The sequence below is a fragment of the Esox lucius genome, chromosome 15, assembly GCF_011004845.1.
Source record: "Esox lucius isolate fEsoLuc1 chromosome 15, fEsoLuc1.pri, whole genome shotgun sequence".
In the NCBI taxonomy this organism is placed as follows: domain Eukaryota; kingdom Metazoa; phylum Chordata; class Actinopteri; order Esociformes; family Esocidae; genus Esox; species Esox lucius.
The window spans coordinates 18,902,911-18,930,478 of NC_047583.1; the positions used below are offsets into that span (position 1 = coordinate 18,902,911).

General features: G+C 42.1%; 1 protein-coding gene across 1 annotated transcript; it reads right to left on the reverse strand.

The window, feature by feature from the left end:
• On the reverse strand, nt 1-27,568 carry sptlc2a (serine palmitoyltransferase, long chain base subunit 2a). Its single transcript, XM_010878628.5, has 12 exons — nt 27,265-27,568; nt 25,208-25,408; nt 24,187-24,341; nt 21,586-21,734; nt 20,515-20,639; nt 18,006-18,099; nt 17,520-17,625; nt 14,379-14,598; nt 13,926-14,052; nt 5,155-5,290; nt 4,856-4,985; nt 1-835 (listed from the first exon to the last, which is right to left on the reverse strand). The coding sequence occupies exons 1-12, from the start codon at nt 27,409-27,411 to the stop codon at nt 716-718; spliced, it is 1,710 nt and encodes a 569-aa protein (XP_010876930.1). The 5' UTR covers nt 27,412-27,568; the 3' UTR covers nt 1-715.

A 27,568-nucleotide genomic window follows, 5' to 3' on the forward strand; every position in this document is an offset into this window, starting at 1 on the left:
CATTTGCTTTTCATTAAAAAAAACAAGGACATTTCTATGTGACACCAAACCTTTGAACAGCAGTGAATTTTTTTGATTAGTTTTACACTTATTGGTCTTTAAGATGAAGAATAAGCTTAGTTAGGGGTAAAGGATGAAGTTAGATTTAGAGTAGACATAAAACGTTGTGGCAATGAAACCTAGTGAAGGCCAAAATTATTCCACTCTACTCGACAACAGTTATCAAGATACATGGAATCGAACATCCAAAGTAAAATGGGGAGTTTAGCTAAATATTTCGTAGCTACTTACTACCAAGACGGAGTGAGGACCACTTGTGTGTGCTTATTACATTTGCCGTATGTCATGCTATGTCCTCACACCGACTTGGTAGTAAGTAGCTACGACACATTTGGCTAAACTCCCCATTAGCCTACGTATGTTTTACTATGGAAGCCCCAACCAATCAGGGAACAGACCCAACATTTCCATAATGAAGACAAAATATAGGAATGAAATTGTGTTGTGTGTTTAAAAAAAAAAAGATCTGCCATGACGCAGTGCGTTTCCAGGTAAAATAAGGCTTGTGAAGGTAACAACATTGTGTTAGGAGAATCAAGTGGGTCAGTGTCGTCAAAGGCCGGATAAGGGCTGTGCACATTTGGTTCTGGAAGTGTGCCAGGCCAAGTGGGGTCCGAGATCCAGTTTGGTCCGGTCTGGCCCAGGAGGGTTGATTTCAGTCTTGGATCTCATCGTAAATGCTGTGGTCGAAGGCTCGGTCCAGAGAGGGCAATCTCCTGTGCCTTGAGTACTTGACCTGCAGAAGGTCTCCCACTTCACTGATTACACACAGTGCCTACCATAGACATGGACACACACACACACACACACACGTTAAATGTATCAGACATCTGAGGACCCACATACTGCTTTCAGTAACTATTGAAACATAGCACAGTTTCTCAACAAACTCTTAGCGACATCACAACCACAAGTCTTTTCACATACAACATAATGCAATAATCATAAAGAGAAGTATGACTAGGTATGTATAGTACTGTACAATGAAACTGATTCCAGTTATGTACTCTATCGGAAAAGCCGTTAAACATGTAATGTCACAGAGGGAGGTTCATTATAAGAATAATATGATTACGCCTCAGAGTGCTGAGAAGCCAGACACAGGATGTTTTTTTTGGCCCTTATTGTGCTAAAGACAGTACACTAATGACATGTGAATGAAGTAACTTTTCTAAAAGCTGTGGTCACAGTTCAGGGTCCTAGGATAATGGTATCCCCTGGGATGATTGTTATAATTAGGGATGCGCCCATTCCGATAAAAGACAAAAATATGGAATTGGATATCAGTGACCCAGAGTCTATATAACGAGCCAACGCCACGTAACAGAATGCCCTAACAATTTGTGGTAAACACAGGTTAATTGAGAATACATTGCTGTTGTGCAATTTCTACCTTGAAATCTATTCAGATTTATAGCTTAACCTAAAGGAAATCTTGGGCCACTTCGATTAAGTTGTGATTGGACAAGCTAAACATGCCAATTCTAATGATCTAAACCAATTAACAATCAGAAAATTCCTGTGTATATACTTTAAGGAAAATTGTCAGCTTGTTACATGCCAGGTTTTAACTGCAGTGACCTGTTTGTCCAATACATATCCTCATTCCCATTCTACATGGCTATAGAATATTGACAAATCTGTAAAATGGTGTAAGTTCCACAATTTTAAATATTGAGAAAGTTGTAAATAAAATGTATGACATTCAATTAAATCATGTAAAAAACAAATATGGCAATCATAGCACAAATCAACCAAATAAAAGTAGCAGTATCAGATTGGTGCCGCGATTGGTGGTCGGAGTTTATTACTCGGGAGTGACAAAGGAAACTTGGCATTGGTGCATCCCTAGTTATAATAAACGATGCTTAAACTTTGATTTGAACAGACTTCACATGCATTTTTAACCACAAAATTGTTGAATCTAACACTACTTATACATCAGTGATCTCACACACACAGACACCCACGCACGGCTAGACAAAACGCACCCACCCGCTTTACTTGTACCAGCAGGAGACAAAGTAATGGCAGACGCTCACATGACTAGTCTATTAAGCACAGGCTGACTAAAGCAATTTGAAGCCACCATTAAAATGAGTCAGTTGAGAGCGACGCGAGCCCTCCAGGACAGTTACACATGGAACGGCAGAGTCCACGGTGCAGGGGAAAGACTTGGTGTTTCGCGGGTAAACCGCAGCTAGCGGGGGGGGGGGGGTATCTCTCTCAAGTTGGTGATCTACAGCATAACAACCACTTCAAGAAACATAACAGCAGAATCTTACCAGCAGCCAGGCAGAAGAGGGAGGAGAGGAGGGGAGAGAGTTGACACAAATCAATTTGACGGATAAAAGACAGGACTTAGATATATGAATGCGTGAAAGGACACTGCCATTTAAGAAAAGAGAAAACAAACGGTAATGACAATATTTCTAGGAGTGAAGGAGTGAGTTAGAGACAAGGAAAAAAAGCACAAATAAATAGAGACTGGGCGACTGGGGTAGGCATCATAACACAAGAGGAACATGACAGACAGCATGTCAGTTAAATACAAGGCCCAGCTGAAACTAAACTTCTGCTTTCAACCTAACCTCTTTAAATGCAGAAGCCCAGGAGGCTGTCATACAACCAGCTAGTGCACGCCCAATAACACGGTCACTCCCACCACCTGAGTCAGGGGCAACTTACTCTATACAGGAGGCAGACAGACTGTACTGAAGAACTCATTTTGTGAAGGATTTGGTGTTTATAGAGATGCGACTAAGAAAAAGTCAGGAAAATCCTACTAGAACAGCTGAACTTCATTTGTGATTAATCAGTCACTTTAAATGATGGCAGGTGTGTAATGACTTCTATTTAACATGAGTTAGAATGTGATTGGTTTATTCTGCACTTTTGCAACCAGGTTATTGTAAGGTTCACATTTTTCCCCCTTGAAGATTTCAGGTTTGTTTTTCAAAAGAGTTCTGACATGATATATCTTTGTCTCATTCTTTTACATCACAAAAACCTGGCATTTTAACAGGGGTGTGTAGACTTTTTATATCCAATGTAATAAGTACTGTAGACCTTATTTCTTGAACAATATAATTATTTAGATGGCTTAGACATGGCATTGTGTTCTCGTGTAGTCTAAATTATATAAGCTTATGGTATGGGAAAAAATTATAGTGGCTTTTAATAGAAGTCTTCTGAATTAGTGTGTTAATTCATATGGAAAGTATTGGTGACATCAGTTTCCCCTATAGGCTACTTTCCAACCGTGTCAGTCACTGGCATTATTTTTGATTCCCGCTAAATTATAAACAAGAGAGAAAAAATACAATATTCGACTTGGTGGGCAGGAAAAACCCTTCCTCACCTGTGTGGCAATATTTCAGGTTTAGAAAAAATGATAAAGGTGAGCCAAAAAAGTGTTATTTTTTGTTATTTCGATAGGCACAATTTTTTTTTATTTAGGCTATGTTGTCTTTATAGGCTACCGTTATAAAGAATGCATGAATAACCCATTAATTTGAATCATATGATATGTTTATGAATATTATTTTTATTAATCCTTTTTACGAACTCAAGTTGTTTGTGAAACAACCCAAAACATCTCGCAGATGTAGCAGGCGAGACTGTGCGCAGGTAGCGCAGTTCTCTCATCTTCATCCGCTTATCCGGTATTGGGTCGCGGGGGCAGCAGCTCCAGCAGGGGACCCCAAACTTCCCTTTCCCGAGCCACATTTGCCAGCTCTGACTGGGGGATCCCGAGGCATTCCCAGGCCAGTGTCGAAATATAATCTCTCCACCTAGTCCTGGGCCTACCCCGAGGTCTCCTCCCAGCAGGACGTGCCTGGAACACCTCCCTAGGGAGACGTCCTGGGGGCATCCTTACCAGATGCCCGAACCACCTCAACTGGCTCCTTTCGACGCAGTTCATGGACATTAATAACCCTAAAGATGTTTATTTTTACTTGACAAATCAAGCTGAAATCTCCCTTCATCTTTCGCTAGGTATATTCATCTGCGATTGGATGATCTCTAACCAATCACAAGTCTCTGAGCCAATTACGCATTTTTATAAATGTCATTTATGCAACATGTTCTGGTTTTGGTGCTGGACAACTGCATGGCCCTCCGCGGGAGGGTCAGGATTCGAACCTTGGGTCTCAGCAGGAGTTGAATCCTGGTCTCGCAATGATGCCAACGTAGGCAAGTTCACCTGGAATCTCAACCAAAACCCCTGACTGAGCATTCCTTAAGGACCAATCTTTTACCAACTATGATGAATCACAGACCGTGTTGAAGAACATGAGGAAAAATGCATGACGCGATGTGAAAACGGATAATGTCACATCAAAGGGTGATTTGGCTTCTGGGGGAGAAGACGGGACGCAGGCCTTTGTGAAAGAGAAAAGTAGTTGAAAGAAGAAAAAGGACAGGGAAAAAAAGCCGTCTTAAATGGCGAGTCCTTGGGGAGAGAGAGATTAAGAGAGGCTGTTTGATCTGGTGCTGTGGTGGGGAACGCAGCACTTACAGACACCCACCACCAGGGGGATAGGGGCACCAAAATGAAGAAAGAATTTCATAACCCCCTCCAATAAGCATGGGTTCAAGTCTGTTTGAAACATGCGTCTCAGCGTGTAGAGCATGGCACTTGCAATGTCAGGGTCGTGGGTGGCATAGATGAGCGAGCTGAATGACTTGCGTGTAAAAATGTACAGTAACAGACTGTGCACTCTCTTCATGTGTGCAGTGTTACGGCAGCCATTTTGTGCCCGGGGGTGGGGGGTTGACGGGGGGTAGTTACCGTGTCAAGCATGTCTTTGGTGTGAGCCGCAGAGATACAGAATCGTGCTCGGGACTCTATGATGGGTGTTGCCGGAAAGCCCACCACCACTACCCCGATGTTCCTCTTCAGCATCTCCCGACCAAACGCCCTGAGAGAGGGTATTAGGGAAAGAGAGAGGACGTGTGAGGATTCAACTGAACTGAAACTGAACTGAGAGAGCAGTGAACTGTTACAGGGACTTGTGAGCAGGTGAACAATCAAATCCATCTTTACAAGTCTGACTCATCTTCATGGCATTGCTAACAAGGCTGACCTACCCTATCTTGGCGGGCAGGTAGAGCATCATAGGAACTACAGGCGAGTCACTGTTGCCATAAATGATGAAGCCCATCTCTGTCATTTTTCGTCTGAAATAAACTGTGTTCTCTGCCAACCGCTTCACACGCTCACGACCTAGAGACAGACACACACACACAAGGATGATGTTTTCAATTCAGGAAAATTATTCCATTGAATAAGTAAAATAATTGTTTGATTCTGAATCCAGAACCAACTCAATGCAGGTTACGGCTCTTAAGAGACTAAAAGAGTGATGTCATTCGGTGATCTGTCCCCAGACAAATAGCTGACATTTATTCTGTCTGTCACCAGTAAAGGTCCGTCTGTAACCTGTCTGTATGTAAGCTGTATCGGGCTGTTTTAAAAGGACTGAAAACATTACCAGCCAATCGTTACATAACTTTCCTCCTACTATACCTACTAGTATCGAGATCAGCATTTTGAAGGAGGCCAACACACTCAACTAAGAACCTCAGCTCCTCTTCTTGTATTACTGAGAGAGTGGAACGTATTTTTCCGGATGACCTTCGGCGAGGTGGAATTCTGCCGATTCCTTATTGGCTAAGGGGACGGAACTGTTCTGGAGGGCCAGCTTGCATTTCGGCACGCCTCCATTCTCACTTGTCAAACATTCCGCACATGCTAAGGACTCGGGCCCAGGAATTTCCTTTTACCTGACAGTTCCAACCCCCCCCCCCCCCCCCCATACTGCCAAGCACTCGACTGTGAGTCTGGCTCATGCGGGGCGCTGTGCTTTGACAGAACAACCCACTGTGTTAATGAAGGGAACGGGGCGGTGAGTACTGCTGATCCGTCACTGTACAAACTTGCGAACACACTCCCAGGCCCTTTCGGCGGTGGCATATTGTTGCCAGGTCTGCCGGAGCCAACCAAAGCCTAGAACCAACATTCTAATTAAGAACTAGCTATAACACATTAGAGCAACCAAAAGGTTGCTGGATCCAATCCCCGAACCGTCACATGTGGATCTGCCCTAACCGTTCCGGGGTCGCGGTGAACAATGATTTGGCCTTGAACCCACAAGGGAAGTGGGACACTTAGATATGCCTAAAGGATCCTCTGGCGCCCACACACACACACACACGCGGACACAAACACACACAAACAAAAACACACAAATACACACACAAACAAACCTTGTTGACAGAACGCTGCCTGTTCTGTAGAAATGGAAGTAAAAGACTGGAGAGAGTGACGAATGAGAAGAGAGAAATGGAAAGAGGACACAGGGAAGGTGGTGGAGTCTGGCTGGGGTACTTGGTGGGTGCGCCGAGTGACCTATGTGATGAGCGCTAGCTAAAATGTGGACTTGACTGGTCCCGTTTCAGTGGAAGCCCGGTCAGCATGAGCACAAACCCCATAGTGGAACCGTACAAACCGAAGTGGAACCGCAGAAAAACAACACTCTGACATGCAAGTACACAACTTCCCTGGACAGACGGGCTGACTGTTCCTCTCCTTCCCTCACTCCCTCCATCAGCTGCTCTCAAACTGTGGGAAAGTATAGATCAGACAACATATGACGGACTGCACATTTGTGTGCGTTTGTGTGTATGTACACACATTCCACACATGCCAAAAACGACAAGCACACTCGGGGAGAGAGGATCATTAAGACTGCTCTGAATCTAGAACGAGCATGTTGAAAACAAATCGCTGCAAGCTGCTGAGCCCGGATCACTTCACAGTCTTCTTCCTAATGGAGCGGTTTCAACTGACACTGCTCACCATCGCTAACAGAAAGACACAGAGGGAAAGGGGTTAAAGAAAGAGGGAAGAGAAAGTGAGGAAGGTAGGAGGGAAGGATAAAAGGGAGGCAGAGAGAGAGGGAATAGGAGAGAGGGTCGGTAAAGACAGAGAAAAAAGAAAAAGCAAGAGCACAATAAGTCACATTCACCCTCTCACAGACATCCACACACTGCCCTGTTCTCCAACTGTACTTCCTGCTCCTGAGCTGTGATCGGCTGTGTGAACCGTGAGGAGAACAAATGTATTAAGACTGAACCGGGCCCTGAACAGGGCAACCCATCTGAAAGCAATAAGGACTTAAAGCCAAAGAGCCTAGGTGTGTGTGCATGCGTGCCCACCCTGCGGAGCTGCGATGGACTTCAAGCTCTACGCTCCAACTGTTCTCCCTCCAGGGGTACGGGGTGGGGGGCCTTCCAAAATAAATCTTTCTGGGGTACCCTTTCAACAGCGAGTCTCACAACACACACACACAAACACACACACACTCAAATACTTAACTCCATCCAGACCAGGCCAAGAGGATCTGAAGAGAGAGAGAGAGATGGGGGCGGTGGAGATGAAGGTAAAGGGGGGAGGGGCGGAGGGGGAAAGAGAGAAGGATGGAGGGAGAGAGAGTGGGAGACGGAGGGGGGGTGGAGTGGGGGAGAGAAAGAGCTTCCAGATGTGCGGGCTGTTTCTCTTACAGATGAAAGTTCCTCCTCACTTCCTTCTCATCTGAGAATGGGGGTGGTGGAGAAGAGGAGAAAAAGGAGGACTGCGAACACACACAACACTTTGGAGGTTTCTACAGGAGCTTCAGCTCAACTGTGTCTGGCTGAGACGAGCAGGGACGGACTTGCATTCTAGCTCAAGCCGTAAGACCTTAAACAGCAAAGTGAACAGCTACCCGGTGTATCATGATGGAACGAGACCATCACCATGATATGATGTCTGAATTTGGACATCCATAGTCAGGTGCAAAGGAGAGACAGGAAGGAAAAGGGAGAGAGTCACAATGAGTGAGTGATACTAGAGGGCCCTTTACCATACGTCCATCCTGCATCTCTGCATTTCCTGTCTGCCATAGCTTTCACTGCAGACCCACATGTTCACAGGCGTGTCTGACACTTCCCAATCACACCAGGAAAATCTAGAATGTTGTCGGGTATTAGCCCAAATGTGATTTTTCTTTGTGGTATAAAGGGAATTTATTCTTGACCCTCTCCAGGGCTACAGATAAGGATGTATCCCTTCAATATGTATGGTCCTGTAATGAGGTCTTGGGAAACTACATAGGCATTCAAATCTACCTTGTATTTTCACAAAAAATTTAATTGACCAGTGAAACATGCATCCATCATGTATCATTAAGCAATAAGGCCCAAGGGGGCTGTGGTACATGGTCAATAACACCTTTAGCCGTAGTGTAACTTTTTATTTTTTATTTCTGCATGATTTTAATTGTACATTTACTAAATATTTTATGAATAATTTTTTATTTTAGATTTTTATGAATGTTTACAGGTTAATTTGAAACATTATTTGATTAACATTGGTATGGAAATATAAATATTGGTATTGAAGCTTAAGACCAAACGGAGCAGCGTCTTGCTTCTGAAAGTTAGAGACTTGTCCAGAAAAATTTATATTAATAATAATAATAAACAACAATAATAAAAAGAAATATGATCATTCTTCGGTTCCGTATGGGTAAAATGTATGAGGCTATGTACCGCATGGGTACAATGTATGAGGCTATGTACCGTATGGGTACAATGTATGAGGCTATGTACCGTATGGGTACAATGTATGAGGCTATGTACCGTATGGGTACAATGTATGAGGCTATGTACCGTATGGGTACAATGTATGAGGCTATGTACCGTATGGGTACAATGTATGAGGCTATGTACCGTATGGGTACTATGTATGAGGCTATGTACCGTATGGGTACTATGTATGAGGCTATGTACCGTATGGGTACTATGTATGAGGCTATGTACCGTATGGGTACTATGTATGAGGCTATGTACTCTAATGGATACTATGTATGAGGCTATGTACTCTAATGGATACTATGTATGAGGCTATGTACTCTAATGGATACTATGTATGAGGCTATGTATGGGTACAGTCCAGCATAAGAATGCAGCTTTTGCAGTCCTGAACATTTTTCCTGAACAGCCCTGAACAAAAACAACCACAGCTTGCCCAAAAGAACACTCCTTGTCATTGGGCTGACAAGTGCTTTGCTAGATGAGAAAAATGACTGGATAAAAAGCATAGATTACTTTATTTATAAACTCATCCAAAAAAAAACACCCCTCCCTGACATACAACTTTATCTTTCACTTCCCATTTTGATATCTAATTGTACAGTATCTACAAACTTGTTACATCAAAGCAAATCCCAACGGCTTAGGAGAATTGAAGACCGGGACATGCTTCTTTTGAAACATACTGTGCTAGCTAACCTGCTCATTTTACACAAACAGGAAGTTAACAAAATCAGTGTGTAGATACTGTACAGAGTGTCTACTAATAACCTAAGCTACGGTGTGATGAGTCAGAAATCCCTGAGGATGTCTCTCCCCAACAATGCCCAAACTGCATCTTAGATAGGACTCTGCTTGAACCTGTGGACTTAGACCCACACTGTAAAGGTCACATCACAGGCCTGTAACTCAATTGGTACTAGTTCCGCTATGCTGCTATCTGGCAATGGTAGAGAATTTACACTGGATAATTGGAACCCAATCAAACCCCACTATGCGAGCGTGTGGATGCCAAGTTACACCTGAACATGCAGTCAACAGCACAAACTTGCCGTGCTGATGTTCAGGAGTCTGGGCCATGTGCACAAACTGACAGTACCGGTCTTTGCGATTGCAGTTCTACATAAGTGAAGAGCAAAAATCTGCTCAGGGTCATCTGTCATAGGCAGCCTCACTGTGTGGAGGTGTTATCTGAGCCCCTGGATGTCCTCATGGGATTTTACCAAAAAATTTAAGTTACTTGAAAGTTATAAATTAGACGTAGGCTCAACTCAAGTATTTAAATGTGGATATGCGCGCATTTGAATGCGATATCCCTTCGCATGTACCCATCAACTAACCAAATATTATCGGGAGATGCTCATGTGCATATGACAAAACGTTCACCCCATGACAGAATAATTATTTGAGAGTTCCGGTTCTGTACAGACTATGCTCGGAGTGTAGTTGGTGACATCCAGGGGGAGGGGGCCAAGCATCCTCTGCCTCACTAAGAAGACCACCCTGATGGGGCTTTAGAGGGTGTCAGACCCCCGGGGGGACCACAGGATATCCGCCTGCCTATAAACGACCTCAAACTGATTAGATTTACATTGTCCATCCCCTACCAGACACTCACTCACACACACACACACACACAAATGGCCCTTCCCCCAGTCGGACTGCTTTTTCAGTCATGACCCAGTTCCCACAAACAGGGATCATTAAATATGCAATTAGCACAGCCCCTCACTGAACACGAGTGACTGCCTGTCACTCGCCACCGCACACTGACATCAATTCTAGTCAACGGTGTGGAGAAGACCTGAGTATGGTCATCTCCTTTCATATCCACATTTTTGTAATTTGGATATCAAAAGGAGATGCTCTTATTCTAAGACTTATTGTAGCGAGTGCACACATTTTTCTACACAGCCCGGATGTTGTAAGCACCACACTCTACCAGCTGAGCTGTACGGGACCTGCAGTCTCAGCTGTCAGTCAGAGGAACGGGCCTGGAGGAAACCCAGCTCAGCTGTCAATCAAACTAAGTGAAAGGAGGAATATTATCCAGTGGTTAACACGATTGGAACGGGGCCCTGTATTCAGTGAACTGAGAACAGCAAAGAAGTGGGGATAGGATCTAGGAACACGGCTCATTCCAACTAACAAAACTTTTTAGTTGCTTCTTCACACACGATAAAACAGGTTTCTTCATGGATTTCTCCAACAGCAACTCAAGTTATACCTGCGTAACGTCTCAAACACATTGTTTGGGGAACGTATACACCCCAGGACTGGTCATCAGCCTCCTAACGGCAGTAAGGGGAGGAATCCCTGAAGAAACTAAACGTCTCTCTCTGGCAGTGGTGTTGGAGTGTCGGTTTAGATGTTTCAAGACACGAACAATCTTGAGCAAGGCCTGGTTATAGTACCGTTAATGACCGGAAACACTCACTGGACGTGTGACTGAACGAGCACACCCCTTCACCCAGGGCAGACAGGCAAGAGCAACTGTTTGTTGTCATTGTCCGGCCGTGATGAAGCAGCATGCCTGTGTGTACATGAGTAGGTACGTGTGTACCAGACTAAGTGTATGTACCGTGGCTGTACGCGTAAGGGGGAGGAAAAGTGTGCGTGTATATGTGTGCGGGTAAGTTGAGAAAGGGCCTCACCAAAAGAGGCCTATCGGTGTGGCCTGCTGGGTAATTGTTGCCATATTGGAGGGTTCGTTCGGGGTGCTGGGCTAGATATTGTACCTGGAAAGAGTCTTTGGAAGCATCTGTGGAAGCCATCACCACTTATGGGTGGTGAAAAACAGAGGAGGGCAGGATCGAAACACACTCCCACGTGACATTGTATCGCTCTGCCAAAAAGGACAAAGAGGTTGACGCTGTCAGACTGTCTTTTGAAGTAAGATAGGAACGTATTTATGTATGAGTTATTCCAAGTTTATATAAATATATCTTTATTACAATGACTCCAGTGGAGACATAGGCCTATAAAGTGGGCATCCTGTGTGATTTGAACACAAAAACAAATGAGCCATTTACCGACTCGAGTGTGAGTCGCCCAATTGAATGTGGGTGATCTTCATCTGTCATGTGATGTATGCACGCGCACATGCAGGCATGTACACACGCACACGCAGCTGCATGATAACTGCTTGTGCTGTTATGCGTGTGTGAGTGGTAACTGCCTGTGCTGTTGCGCGTGTGTGTGTGTGTGTGTGTGTGTGTGTGTGTGTGGTAACTGCCTGTGCTGTTACGCGCGTGCGTGCGTGCGTGCTAACTGCCTGTGCTGTTACAAGCGTGTGAGTGTGTGGTAACGGCTTGTGCTGTTACACGTTTGTGAGCGTGCCTGAGTCTGGCAAAGTTGGGCGTCGCTGCAGTTAGAAAATCCAAATCCACGTTTGTTTCAGACAGGCCAGAGCAAGTCAAAAACATATATTCTCTATACAGATTGGGGGAAAAAAGTAAAAATGTACAAGTTGCCAGACGTCTCTAGAACACTTGATGGTACAGTAGATAAAAGCTGATGAATAGTCTACAGTATATTCAGTGACTCAACAAGCCTAAGTAACGAGAACAGTACGTTTCCACCAATATAGAAGATGTATGATCTCACGACCAGTAAATCAGAAGCAGAGAGTTCTGTAGTTGCCATTGCAACTTAGCAGAGGCAGCAGGACAGTTTCTGTACATTTCAACTTACTTCAAAGTGTGTTTATTTATTTCTGATCAACTGATTCTGATTACATTAAGTTTCAATTCATATCTGATGTATCTGGCTGACACTTGATTTGGCTAGCTATAGCTACCTATATTGCTTTTTGGAGAACAAAAAAAAACGTTTTTGATGTGGATGCCAGTTCTTGATCTTTTGAGGACTTGCCAGAATTATGACAGAAATACAGAGACACAGTAATGCTGACGATGAGGACTCGTATTGAGGGACTTGTCTGAACTTTGTGTGGTGAACTAACTGGCTCTCAGAGTGTCTGAGTCATCACCCAAATGGGTGCCACACAGAAGGGAAAAAGATTTTAAGACCAGGCTGTTTCCCAGACTTGTCCTCTACGGGATCATAAACAGACTGCATCACCATCATCAACCTCTCACTACCTCCCTTCGCACATGTCATGACTTGACCCTCTATATCTTCAGAAGACGCAATATACACAAAACTGGCGTCAGCTGGCTGAACTTTCATGTCATCATTTACTGCCATGTTTTTTTAATTTTTATCTGAAGGGCAATGAGATGAGTACAAAACGTGCTATAGAAGTTCGATAATTGATAATTTATCTTATTAAATTACCATGTTCTAATGACTGCCTGTTCGGAAATGAAGTAGCTACAGTATATCATGACCAGACCATTTGTAAATGGCAATCTTACACAAATGTATACTGCCCCCTTGTGGTGAAAGCATGGTATGGGCCATCAGAAAACCACCAGCAAACCACAGATTAAACAAGAAACCAGGCAAGCCTAGTTCAGCCAGCCCGCAATTAGAAGGAATGAATGTTGTTGCCCTGTCTGGATTCAATACATGGTGTCCTACGTGACAGACCATGTCTTTAACCACGACGCTATCTAAACAGCGGGAGTTGTTGCTCGGTAGATTAGACCAGATTCAACTTTGTCATTGAACAGTACAAGTACAGTACAATGAAACATAGTTTGCGTCTAACCAGAAGTGCAAATGGAGGAGTGCAGAAAAAGTACAAGAATATGTCAATTCAAGTGTGTAGATATGTTGTGTCTGTTTACGTCCTGCATTGTCAAACCAATTTGTCAAAACTAGTTCCCTACATTACCTATTAACATCCAAACCAACAGCAGGTATAATAGGATGGCAACACAAATACTCCGAAATGGTCCTTGTCGGTGCAGTTCGTCCATCTCAATATAATCGTAAACAGTTTTACTTTAGGCTTACTATAATGTAGCTACGGAAGCTTGTAGCTAGTGAGTTTTAGCCTATCCTGAACAAATTCTAATGCCTACTTTGTTTAGTCCATGGCACGGATCGATCCCCAGTCGTGGCAGTCCGAGTCTCTAACCACTACGCTATATAACAAGGGGTAGTCAGTCAGTAAGAGACATTGGCTCTTCTTAGCCGGCTCTGATTACACGGTCCGGCAAACATTCTAAAACAGATGTTACTGTATAAATGAAATTGCATCAGTGTTAAAGAAAAATAGCAAATAGTCCACTATATGTACAGTGTGGCAAACTCACCTAGCGTCGTCCCGTCTTCCCCCATAATGCACTTCATAGAAGTGATGATCTGCTCCACGACGGGTGGTGACATGGATGTAGCGTAAACCGCGCTGTGAGAGTGGACACGTAAGTAGTCTATCAACTCCTAGAAAAAGGATTCAAACAGAACAGAACCCAAATAATGTCAATAATCATTCTAACATGTGATATTAATAAGCAATACAAAGTACTTGTTTTGGGGATGGCAAATGGGATACAGATTGAGTAGGTGGGAGTCATTTCTGATTTTAAACGTGTTGTGTTGTGTGTGGCGCTGCTGGTCACCATCCTTCTTCCAATGGTGTTGCGCTTGTAAATATGCAGCATTTCAAAATGAATACTTCCACAGTACCTGGAAGGGTTCACTGTAACGTGGCCCATGCAACTACTGAAAAGGTTTAAGAAAATGTATCACTGATGGGGAATCCTCACCCTCCTGCCACCGATGTAGCCCCCTGCAGCGCCAAAGCTTTTGGTGAAGGTCCCCATCATGACGTCCACGTCTCGGGGGTCCAGACCGAAGTAGTCCACCACCCCCCTGCCTGCTGGCCCCAGGGCCCCGATACTGTGGGCCTCGTCCAGATAAAGGTAGGCACCAAAGCGCTTCTTCAGAGCTATGACTTCAGGCAGACGCACTATACTGCCTTCCATACTGGACGGAGAGAAGAGGAGGAGTGTAAGATCTATTTATTTTTATTGGCTTCTTTAGAAGCTACTAGTGCATTTCACTTCACTCCAATGATGAAGAAAACAACATTACCTTTCAGAGTTAGGGGAAGTGTGAATATCCTACCTTTGATCTTTTTTTGCCAATTTCATCGTATCCAATTGTATACACAGCCCTATCTCCTTGCCACCACTACCAACTGATACAGGAGAATTGAAGACCTTACCACAATTTATATAGACAGAGCATGAAAATACACAAGACCGATGGATACAGCCATGTTTAACACAAATTCTTCAGGCTATATCAAACTATGTTTAACACGTATTCTTCAGGCTATATCAAACTATGTTTAACACGTATTCTTCAGGCTATATCAAACTATGGTTAACATGTATTCTTCAGGCTATATCAAACTATGTTTAACACATATTCTTCAGGCTATATCAAACTATGTTTAACACATATTCTTCAGGCTATATCAAACTATGTTTAACACATATTTTTCAGGCTATATCAAACTATGGTTAACATGTATTCTTCAGGCTATATCAAGCTATGTTTAACACGTATTCTTCAGGCTATATCAAACTATGTTTAACACATTCTTCAGGCTATATCAAGCTATGGTTTACACATATTCTTCAGGCTATATCAAACTATGGTTAACATGCATTCTTCAGGCTATATCAAACTATGTTTAACACATTCTTCAGGCAATATCAAGCTATGGTTAACACATATTCTTCAGGCAATATCAAGCTATGGTTAACATGCATTCTTCAGGCTATATCAAACTATGTTTAACACATTCTTCAGGCTATATCAAACTATGTTTAACACATTCTTCAGGCTATATCAAGCTATGGTTAACACATATTCTTCAGGCTATATCAAACTATGGTTAACATGCATTCTTCAGGCTATATCAAACTATGGTTAACATGCATTCTTCAGGCTATATCAAACTATGGTTAACATGCATTCTTCAGGCTATATCAAACTATGGTTAACATGCATTCTTCAGGCTATATCAAACTATGTTTAACACATATTCTTCAGGCAATATCAAGCTATGGTTAACACGTATTCTTCAGGCTATATCAAACTATGGTTAACATGCATTCTTCAGGCTATATCAAACTATGTTTAACACATTCTTCAGGCTATATCAAGCTATGGTTAACACATATTCTTCAGGCTATATCAAACTATGGTTAACATGCATTCTTCAGGCTATATCAAACTATGGTTAACATGCATTCTTCAGGCTATATCAAACTATGTTTAACACATTCTTCAGGCAATATCAAGCTATGGTTAACACATATTCTTCAGGCTATATCAAACTATGGTTAACATGCATTCTTCAGGCTATATCAAACTATGTTTAACACGTATTCTTCAGGCTATATCAAGCTCTATTTTGTGATGTTTCAGCTTGACTCACTTGCTTGCTCGCTACTCTAATGTGAAGTTATGGACAAGAACCATTTGATTGTTTGTTTAACTGCACAAGCTGCATTTGAAGTTCAACAAGATCAAATCCAGTTGTAGTTAGACAATGAGGTTTCTGACAAACTCACTTTATGTCCCAAAGGAAATCAATGGTCTAGGAAGGCTGAAAGACAGGATGCTTCTTGGCTTGACATGATTTGGTGAGATAATTGAGGGGCTGGACAAGCTGAGAGATAAGTCTTAATATGTCTGTCACATTATTCTCTAGAACAAAATGTGGTCTTTCATAAAATTAGTTAAAGTAGTCTTAAGTCTTGAGTGATTGGTCAGATGCTCGATTAAGTTCTAGGTTCATATGTAATGAGATGAAATTGGTACCGGAACAAAAAGCTCCATTCTTCTTCGAATATAACAAATGTTTGTGCAAAAATCACCAGTCCCCTTCTGAAATGTACACCTGCGAATTTAGGATTCTCCAAAGCACCGCTACTAATGCTGCTTATTAAGTGAAATAAACCATTGTTTCATGACAGATATCTGTAACAATTTTTGCTCAAGTAGTTTTCCCACTAGAGTTTGGAATTTCCATGGTCAGGTAAACTGTTCTACAACTGTTCTTGTAAAGATACAGAATAAAGATAGAAGATGTAAAACTGTTGCTATTAGCTCTCAAAGATATGGACAAATGTCGCTAGTGGAAATATTTTCTAGAACACAATCCAATGTCAATTTAACCTATCAGGCATGACAGAAAACAACCGAGTGGTGCTAAAAGAAAATACTTTTTTTAGACAAGGCCTCAACTTCCTCAAAGCTTCCCGAAAACCGTCCTTGCTTTTGTTTTCAACCAGCCCTACACAGACTAATGCTTTGCTGACTTCCTTTAAATGTGACTTCATTAAGGATGGATGGGGATTAGGCTTATGAGGGCATGAATGATGCTGAATAGGTGTCAATAAGAGGACTCTATCAAGAGTAAAAAATATTTGAAATTCTTCAAGGGTTTTTCTGCAACCTTCTTGTTATGCATGTTTATCGACATTCAAAGCAGCAGAACATTAACAAATATCCTCCAACAGCAGTGTATGACTGTCACAGAAATGATGTTAGTTTATCACTATAAGGATTGTCAGCACAGTGTCATTCATTATAAAATAACAGGAATTGGTGAGGCCTAGGAGTCAGATTTGTTTTGCCTATTCCACTCCCCTGAAAAACCCTTGGCAAGTGGTCTCATCGTAGGGGATCAGCCATTTACAGGGAGGACCCTGGATAAATTAAGATTAGCAGCCTGGCTCAAGGACTGAACAATTTATTGAATTCCAAAGCATAAAAGGGAAACAATCTGGCCACCTTTCCGTTACTTACTGGCCTAGCGCTAATAACTGCTAGACCATACACAGCTGAGCTCACGTTGAGACCATCCAGAACCACATCTAAAAGACTACCTGTATATCCCCTCTACCAAAATCAGAATCTTCTTCCATGGCCGGTGTGTTCGGGGCTGGCCGTGGACAATGGCATCTCGCAACATCTTCTCTAGGCTCTGCATATCTGTCAAGACACAGCCAGAGAACAGTCCACTTAGACCCCAGAACAACCTTATGGCACAATAAAAGGGGTCAAACCAACTTAGCAGATAATGCTTATCAGATACCAGTGTTATGTCATAGCGCATGTCCCTCCACTAGAGGACAGACTGCAGTGTGGTCCCGTGTGACTCAGTTAAAACTAAGACACATTAAATCAAGGAACTTACTATAAAAAACATGCACATTATTTACCAATAAACCTTCACATGAATGTTGTTTGGAGAGGGGAGAAAAAAAACCCATGTGGCATTTGGTGGAACTACAGACATACAGAGATGCAGGGAGGACGCAGATAAGGGACGGATATATTGTGGGGTGGACAGAGATAGGAGACGGACTCACTGTTGTGTTTGAACACGCGGATGGTGGACCCAGATAGCCGAGCTCCAAGGACAAGTGAGGCGTGGTTCAGCTCATCACTCAGAATCAGACAGCCCTACAGACAGAGAGGGAGACAGAATGTCAGTCTACTCATCCGCTTTCTGGTTCATTATGTAGTAACCCCTAACCTCAACATATTTTAATACTATGCAAGATACTAAAAAGTGTTCTTAGTCTTTCCTGTCCCCAGGATAGCTGGTAAGCCTCCCGCAGCTTCCGTTCCCGCAGCAACAAAACAGAACTGACCCCTGACGATGACCTTTGACAGGAAGCGGAGCTATGATGTCCTTGGAGCTGCAAGCAGCACTTCCTTCTGATAATACACAGTGTGTTATCAGGCTTCTCTCAGTGTGCAGCTCATCAGACATGAGGGAAGGTCAGATCTGGGCAGGCGCCATGAATGTTGTTATAAAAAATTTGGAACTGGTTACCGTATGACCACAACACCACTGCATACTATGCTGCTAGTCAAAACATTATCATGGATTCTCCCCTTTTTACCAAAGTCCTCCTCTGTGCATGTGCACAGTTACGCATGCAGGTACCCTGTATGTGGATTGGTGTTTTTCCCCTCCTGCCGTTTCCCCAGGTGTCCTTTATGTTCCTGATTGTGCTTGTTGGTGTTTCCCACCTGGCAGTCATGAGTGCATCGCCTGACTGCTGAGGTGGACCAATCAGTGGAACCAATCCTAATTGCACCACCTGTTCCTTTTACCATTACCCAATCGCATCACACATCCCTGGTTTAAAAACCCGTCAGTTGGTTCTCCCAGAGAGACTCTCTTGCTTTACCCCACAAGGATGTACATGACAGACAGACACTTTGTTCATTCATACATCACTTAGTTTAGCACATACATCTCACTTTGTCCTGTTTCATGTCAGTATGTATACCTGTGGTGTTTTGTTTGGTGTTGTCTAGTCCATTGTTTGCTGTTTAGTCCTAGTTCAACCTGTGTGTTTTCTTTGTCCCTGGGAAAATGTTTTTTTTAGCAAGTCGCATACAACCTGTAGGAAAACTTCTGTCTAAAAACATATACAACCTGTCTAAAAACACTAGTCAGAACTGAGCGGACCACCCACTGTATTTTTGTATTGGTTAGTAGTCAGCTAAGCGGATCTTGAGACAGGCAAGTTCAGTTTAGGGGTGTTTTGGACTATATTATTTCTTGGGTCCAGCTCAGACCCTTTTCCCTAACCCCTTTACTGTGTGTTTATAATAAACGTTTTATGTTTGACGGTGGCTTTGGTTGTCTGTGTCGTTTGTTCCCACTGTTCATGTACACTACACCACTTGGCATGTGTTTTATGTTACGGGTCTCTAACCCATCCACCCTAGACTGCTAGAGCCACAGGGTTTGTAACATGCACAAAGGTCAGTAAAGGACAGGGTGATCTAAATATTTGGAAGTAGTGATTGTGATCCTGATATTTCCAAGGTGTGGTGGAGGTTACACAGACACAGCAAGTCAATAGAGACATATGGACAGAGCACACCGTGCCAGGGAGAGCTGAAATTAACAAAGACAGAAAAGGAGAAATCTGTGAAGAAGTGAGACAGAGAAACCTGAATGCCTCAACTAGCCCTGGGGCTATGTTCACAACATTTGGTTCTGCTAACACACTGAAGCCTCAAAAACCAGGACATCCAATCCGTCAGTATAAACTTAAACCATGGCAAAACTATACAACACTGGTAAGTGGGAAGAATGTTACTCAAAGTTGTTTTCTCAAAGTAATTCTTCCACATGATTTTATTGCTGGAAATAAATTAAAAAAACATTGTATCCAACTATGCGCAGCAGAGGCAGCAACAGCAGGTGCACACTGTAGTGTGATGCTGTGGCTAGCTGGTAAATGGAGCTAAAATATCATTTGTAATCCCAAAACCTTGTCATAAATCTTGTTTCTTGACTATTTTGCATAATTGTTTTCACATGCTTGGTAGATTCAATGTTAGTTTGAGTCCAAAATGCCACTGCTTGTGAAGATGTCAAATTACTACACCATTCAGATTAAAGCTAGTAAGCTGTACAAGTAAGGACATTTACGGTAAAAGGAAGTGTGGCTTGGCTTCCACAGTAACCTCCTGCCCTGAAAATATGTCTAATTGTGATATTTTGGTTAAAATACACAATATACTAGTTTACTTGTTTCTGGGAATACATTTCTCTAAGAAGCATTACACAGTAAAAAATGGTTGTGTTAATGGAATAATTGTTGAAAAAATATTTTGTCTGGTCAATTATCTGACAATTAGTAAGTCTTTACTCTTGACATTGACATTCCACACTCCAGACCCACTATTTCAACTGATTGCCTGCTTAATGCTTTCGGCAAAATTTTTAGGGAATTTCATGCCAACAAAGACATGTGAAACCCAGAGAAAGAAACATGGAACAAATGAAAGAGAATACAACAAAGCAAAAACACAGAACCCAGTGATTGGGTAGATAGGGTGTTTCCCTACCTTGCCACTGAGGGCAGGGATGTTCATGGAGTTGGTAGCAAAGCCCATCCCAAAAGCTATGGCTGACTCCACGCCCAGAAACTTAGCAACCAGTGCCTCCATCTCCTCATGTCGGTCTAAGTTACCTAGGGAAATCAAAGGTACATAAAAACATTCAATTGACACATACATAGTGAGGCATTGAGTCAGATATTGTTTTCTGTGGCTGAACTTAAAGATGATTAGCCGGCAAGTGGAATTAAAACATTCTTATCAGGTTGTGGTTTAGAAACAGTAACATTGTAAGTTTAAGGACAATTTTCAATTTCAAAATGTTCAGTTTTCAAAAACACTAAATCTACAGGTATTGTCTGCCTTTTTACTGAGCGGTTTTGAGGAGTAGATATGTTGTTCTTAATGTAAGGCATTGTTTCCTGTTATCTACAGTTTAAATAGATGTGCAGAGAAATTCAGTGATGCAAAGAGGTATTATTACTACTTTGGAATAAAAAAAGATATAGAATGCATTTAGTTAGTCGTGGATTAGCTCTCCCAAAGTTGTTGAGGGTGGGTCAGGTAAAAAAGAAAATCTGATGCTGATGTCAAATGAAAAATAGAAGGGATATATGTTCTAAAAACAGAACATATATCAAAAGGCTTAGTTTAGCAATCTACAGGCCAAGACAGTGATCTAAGTCCGGAGGCTCTGGCAAAGGCAGGAAACGCTGAGATGAACCAAAAACAAAGTTGAGCACAAACAAATGCTTTCCTCAAGTGATGTCTTCACTTCATATCTAATTAATTCAATCTCTGATATTGAGTTTACCTCAGAGCCTAAGGATTAATCAGACCACTTGCTGCGGTGAAACAAATAAATTGGTGTGAAAGATAGAAATGCTGACATTTGGGATTAAAGTGTAAACGTGTTGCTTTTCAGAAATAATACAGGGCCTAGTCCACAGCACTCTGCAACATTAATCGTTCTGGGAAGCAAGACAAATTCAACAGTTTCTCTCTAACCTGTTTTAGGTGGAGTGAGTGCATGTTTGCATACATTTGTGTTTTGGAGGTGTGTATGTTACCAGGCCATACCCATTTCCTGCCTTGTGCTGGCCACTCCAACCCCGTACTTCATGGTGACTTCAGCAGCTGCTTCAGCACAGTAGCCTGTGTTCTCAGCAAAGCCTAGGTAGTTGTAAGAACCCATGTTGATTACACCTCCAACCACTCTGCCTGTGTAGCTGAGAGATAGAGGAACAGTGTCAGAGTTGACAGTGAAAGGAGGAACTCTAACCCGTGATGGAGAACTGTAGATGCATGGAGACTTTTTAGTCATCCCAGAAAAATCCAGAGGCCTTTAGTCAGGCCATCAGGATTTGTGGTTAGTTGAGTAAGGCTCTGTCAGATTAAGGAGAAAGTCACTTTGTCAGGCTTTTTAACACAACCTTCAGTCTCACTTTTCAAACACTGGGTGTAGATTAGTGTTGTTATCGTTATCTTATTAGACAGACAGGATTATTGCAAAGTAGCTTCCCAGTGGGTTTCAGAGCTGGGGAGGGGGGGCGTCACTGAGACCTCGGGTCAGAAGGGGGCAGTGTGCATGTAAGCCTGGATATCGTTCTAAACACAGCTTTGTCGTACCAAACTCGGTTCACATTATTGACCACTCGGTCTATAACACGCTCACAACAATGTCATATATAAAGACAGTCTCAATAAGCTGTTGGGGCACCACGATCGGCTAGAACAGTTTAAATGTGCCTTGGCATGGATTCTGAGTCTCTGGAACTCAATGCAGGGATGGAACACCATTCTTCAAAAAGATATTCCATCATTTGGTGTTTTGATGATGGGGGTTGAGAGCGCTGTCTAACACGCCGGTCCAAAATTCAATTAATTGTTTAATTGAATCATGCCATACACCTGTATGAAAGCATTTGCATTTGTTATGTTCCTCCGCTCATTTATCAACCTTTTCCTTTAATTTGTCACCGGCCTGTATGTCATAAGGGTTGCGCAGACTGAAAGCTATGACTTATTGATTATCAGTCACAATCTGGTGTTTTTACTATGGGCTGGAACAAAACCCCTGACAGACTTACATGTGAGAAAGTATTAATGGAGAATATCTCAGGCATTTGGCACTTAGAAAAAAATATTTGAAATGAATTCCTTTCAGAATGTTCTGGTCATTTATACTAATAGCACAATAAAATTCTTACAAATGGCCCCCTCCAAGTGACTTTTCTATAGGTTTTCTGTAAAAAAGAAAAGAAAGAAAAGAAAAAGAACAAACAAAAAAAAGAACAAAAACTGAAAATCCTCATGATTTAGTGCATGTAGAGTTCTGTTACTGTCCTATCACAACTTCATTAAACTATCCCTAGTCTAAATTCATACTTGAGCCTATGTGTGGCAAGGAGATATCTGGCTAATCAATGGAAGGTAGTATAGCAAAAGAAGAAAATTGAAAAACTAGCTAAAGAACCAAACAGACTGGCTGGCTATTTAGCTAATAAGCTAAATGGAGTTGGAGAAAGTGAACAGTAACTTTTGGTGTTCTCAATTATAGCAACATTAGCTAGCTAGCCTAACTCGCTTCTCTCAGTTGTCAAGACAGCTACTATGTAATGAGATGTGATGATATAACACGTAATACATTTGTTTGCCAGGTTAGCGTGAGTTGACTTGAAGGGCTCTCCTTTGTCCCCTGCTCCCCACATCATCACCAGGTACATTTGTTGTCTACTTGAGATGCTTCCATGCTTCGCGATCTGGTTGCTCCAGGTAATGAAGTAGCTGTAAAATGTTTTTTCTGCTCCTAAAATTGAAACGTTGTGGTCTTAGGTATCTGGTATTTTTTGGATAGTGGCTGTTTTGTAATAACTCAAGATTTTTTTCTTGTGAAGAAAAACACCAAAAAAAAGTCTTAATGTTAACATCCCTTTTCCTTGGATTTAAAGAAAATTAATGAACTGTGCCCCTTTTCTTGCCAATGGGCTTGAAGAAGAGATGATCACGTGTCTTTGTGTCACTGATAGAGAGGTAGGATTTTCCATAAGACAAGACAGATTTTTTTAAGCACACAACATTTCTGGTGAATAAATGTTGTCAAAATCTATAATCTATGGAACTATAATTCCACTATTACTGCAGAAATATTACTATGACATCATCGTATATTACAGGGCAAAACATTCTACCCATGGTCACTAAGGATTTCAGTGTTGTTTCTATGTTAAAACCCCTACTGGGAAAGTTCTCACCTGGCCCAGGATTGTTGTCTCCATGCCAAAAGGCACACTTTTCCCCTATAGAAGTACACTACTTCTTGACATGGCCTGTAGGGCTCTGGTCCAAACTAGTGCCCTACTTGGTGAATATGGTTGTGTTATTGTAAAAGAAGATTTGCACAAGACTTGGCCTTTGAGACTGGAATGTCTTAAAGGACCAAAAGACAACATCCTGTTTCTGTAGTGATGCAGCTCATTGTAAAAGAGCACCCCCTGAATAGGATGCTAGTCTAGCATGCAGCTTTAACACCAAATTGATCCCCTAAGGCCATGGGCAGAAACACGATGGGACACATTTTTACAGTGTTTGATATGGTTGAGGATTGAACACTCGACCTTCCAAACTCATAGGGGACACTCCCACCACAAGGGCATTGAGTTGTTTGACAAGGACACTCACTCAAAGGTCCAGTTGTAGTCGTGAGACACACGTTCCACCAGGTCTACCTTGGCTCCTGGGACACTGCAGATGGGTCGGTTCCAACTGTCCCGGATCCGCATGTATAGGTTCCTGGTGTAGAAGTTCTCAAAGTCCTGGTAAAGTGGGACAAAGTCCTAAAAGACGAAAATTAACAAAGAGAGGAACAAGAACATTTAAATGAGTCCTACTCTCATTGCCTAGTATCAAGAACAAAATGTTACATGTCCTTTCTAAACATGAGCATTAATCTCAGAGTCAGATGTCACCACAGTCATGTTTGTGACACCATGTCACATTCATCCAAACTACACTAAGCATGTGTCCAGCTCCTAATAAAACTTGCTGTTCTAGTTTAGAATCTAATCTCTCTGTATATACAGAGGCTGGTTTACAAATGCCCTTGAAAGTGCTTTCTTCCTAACCCGACAGTCTGTTGGGCAAAGAGAGTAGGATATCCTTCAGGCGTAATGTTTCCTCTGAAAGAGGTGACCGAGAACCAAAACATGTCTTGAAGACTGTTCTTTAACTGCAGGTTGCGTGAAGGTCTGTTTTGGTGCAGTATAGGTCAAGAATACCTTTTCCTCAAATCCATACTTCCTGTTTTCTACTATTAGTCATAATGAATGAATGTTGTGCTATACAGACTGACCCATGGTTCTGATTGGGTAATTATTCACTTCCTTTTTCACAAACATTCCATCTGAGATCTGACATTATTTTAATGATATATCCTCCAGGAAAAGCGGATTTCAGAGCCAAAGTAAATGGGTGTACGTGCTATTGTGAATGCTTACAAAGTGTGCAATTGCAATACGGAAAGTTACCTCACTTGTGTTCAAAGGACCAAAGACGTTGCGCAAATTAACAAACAATTTTGCAAATATGAAAACAACTGACCATTTTGTTTGGGACTGATCATTTCGATATGCACGGAAGAGAGAAATTTCATCAACTTTGGATAAGGCTTCTCAAACAGGCAAAATGTTCATACTAGTCATACCCTCTGTTCCTCCCTCTCGCGAGCAATGTGACACCTCTCAATCTTCCAGTCCCGGAGAAAGTCTCGGAGGTATCCAAAGATGGTCAGGATGCCGTAGCCCATGTAAGTGAGGACAGCCACCAGCAAGGGAGTCTCCTCAAACGACTCATTGAAGGGACGGTTATACAGTCCCAGGCCGCCATTGTATGATGTGTGCTGTGCCTGGGGAGGGATTCACACTGCCAATAAACAGATATTCTTTCCCAAAGTCATCGCCAGGAAATGATTAAATAGAAATCCCTATACATGAACCTGAATGATGCAATATTCATATGTCAGCTTGCTCCCATGTCTGCATACCCAACTTCCTGGTTATTCATATGATAATGTTGCTCTGATCACTATCCCTTTCAAATTAATTCAAGCTTTGTGCAGAAAAGGCATATGTTCACCCACACACTACTCCAGAACAACACAGAAAAATATTGTTATTAATTCATAAAATGGTGATTAGCATACTTGGTTGGCAAATTGTACCAGTGCTTGAATATGGTAAATAGAAGTTAAAGATATTAAAAACTGCACAACAGAAAGAGACTTGATAGATTTGTGTTTACACTGACCATATGTAAAGAACTGTGGCTCCAACAATCAGATTTGTAAGTCAAATAAAGACTGGGGTTGGTCTGAATGTGTGAATTGAGCACACCTTACATATACAAGAGTCCAAGCATACTAGTTTAAGACTAGTCCTGAACTAAAAATAGTGGTTTGAAATGCTACACAGAAATGGCCTTTGAGTCTTTCCCCTAAAACATCAAGTGAGTAGCTTAAAGCCCAACAGACTGCTAAGCATCCACATGTGACTAGTCACGCTTCTCACTCTCACATACCTTAGAGGCTAGTATCAGTGGCATCCACATGCACAACAGCTAGCTTTGTGTAATTTACCCGACCATGGAACTCTTAGGTCTTAATATGAAATACCTGGGAACGGAGCTAGTGGAACAACAACCAGCTGGGCCAGAGGTTATGTTAAATTCGTAATTCATTAATTGCATCCAAGATCTGTTTATGAGTCCTACCCAGTCCTTATGGATTTGTCCTGGCTTAGTTAGTTAGCCTGTATGTCACCTTAGATACGTGTCTGATACAATGATATAGGCCTATTTGTTATCATGTTCTCTAAGGATCGTCATTGAGTGCCTTCAGAGGATATGTTGTTGATGTTATCAAATTTGCAACACACAAGGCTAATTAAAATCAACCATGGATCTAGGGATGGAAAATTAATTAACAGTGCTCTTGTTCCTCTGTGTTTTCTCCACAGGACGTCGGAGTACAGGTGTACTTATAAGTTTATACACAGATATACCACAACTAGAAAGCAGAAAACAATTTCACCACCTGTCACACTCAACACTGAATCACACAAAATTCAGTTGGTGACATTCGTTGATTAGCCGCACTAAAGTGATTGTTGAAAATGTACTACCTATGCAAGCACTATGTACATTACCGTATTGTTTGAATAAGATATCAAGCGACAGTAGCAAAACAATGGCTAAAAAGTACTGTGTAAAACTACTGTTCTGTGGATAGAGAGGTAGCACAGTAACGTAAACATAATAGCTAGGTAGTACGTGACTTAGTAACAGTACTTGCTAGCAACAAATTACTGTATTTCTGAAGAAAAAAAACGAATACAGCTTACTATAGTTAGGAGTAGCTCATGGTAACCAACTCAGTTCATAAAATACAGGCCAAGAACTGTGATATGTACATCGAAATGAAGTGGAAGACTCACGATTGCTTCAGCTTGTTCACAGTTTAGCGAATTCAAATAACGTTACAGTTGGTCAATAAACGTAAAGGTGCAGGTACCGTTAAAGATAACCTAGCTGACTTAGCTATGTTATCGCTTCAAAACATATATGCTATACTATAACAGTTAGATGAACGTTCCTTAATTAGTTCGTTGTTGGAAAACAATACTGATTTGCAAACAACGCAGATAAGCCTCGACACTTCTACAGCATCCATCCCATATCGATTACCGAGGTGCGCTAGGGCCTCACCTTGTCCTCGGGATAGCAGTGCTTTGGCTGCTGATGATGGTAATGGTGATGGTTTTTTACGAAGCCGTTTCTGCCTGGTTTAATTCCGTTCTTCGGTCGGTGACAAACTTCTCCATTAGCGGGCTTGTTAGCGGAGCTTTCGGTCATCCTTGCCAATTGTGGACCCTAAGTACAGTAACTTGCATGTAGCTAGCTGGCTAGCATAGAAATGGGAACCGGGTTATGATTTGGTTTCGCGTCTGTTGCTGTATGTAAAGCTCTTGCAAATCACCAAAATTCCACTAGTATTCTGCCTACAGCACCA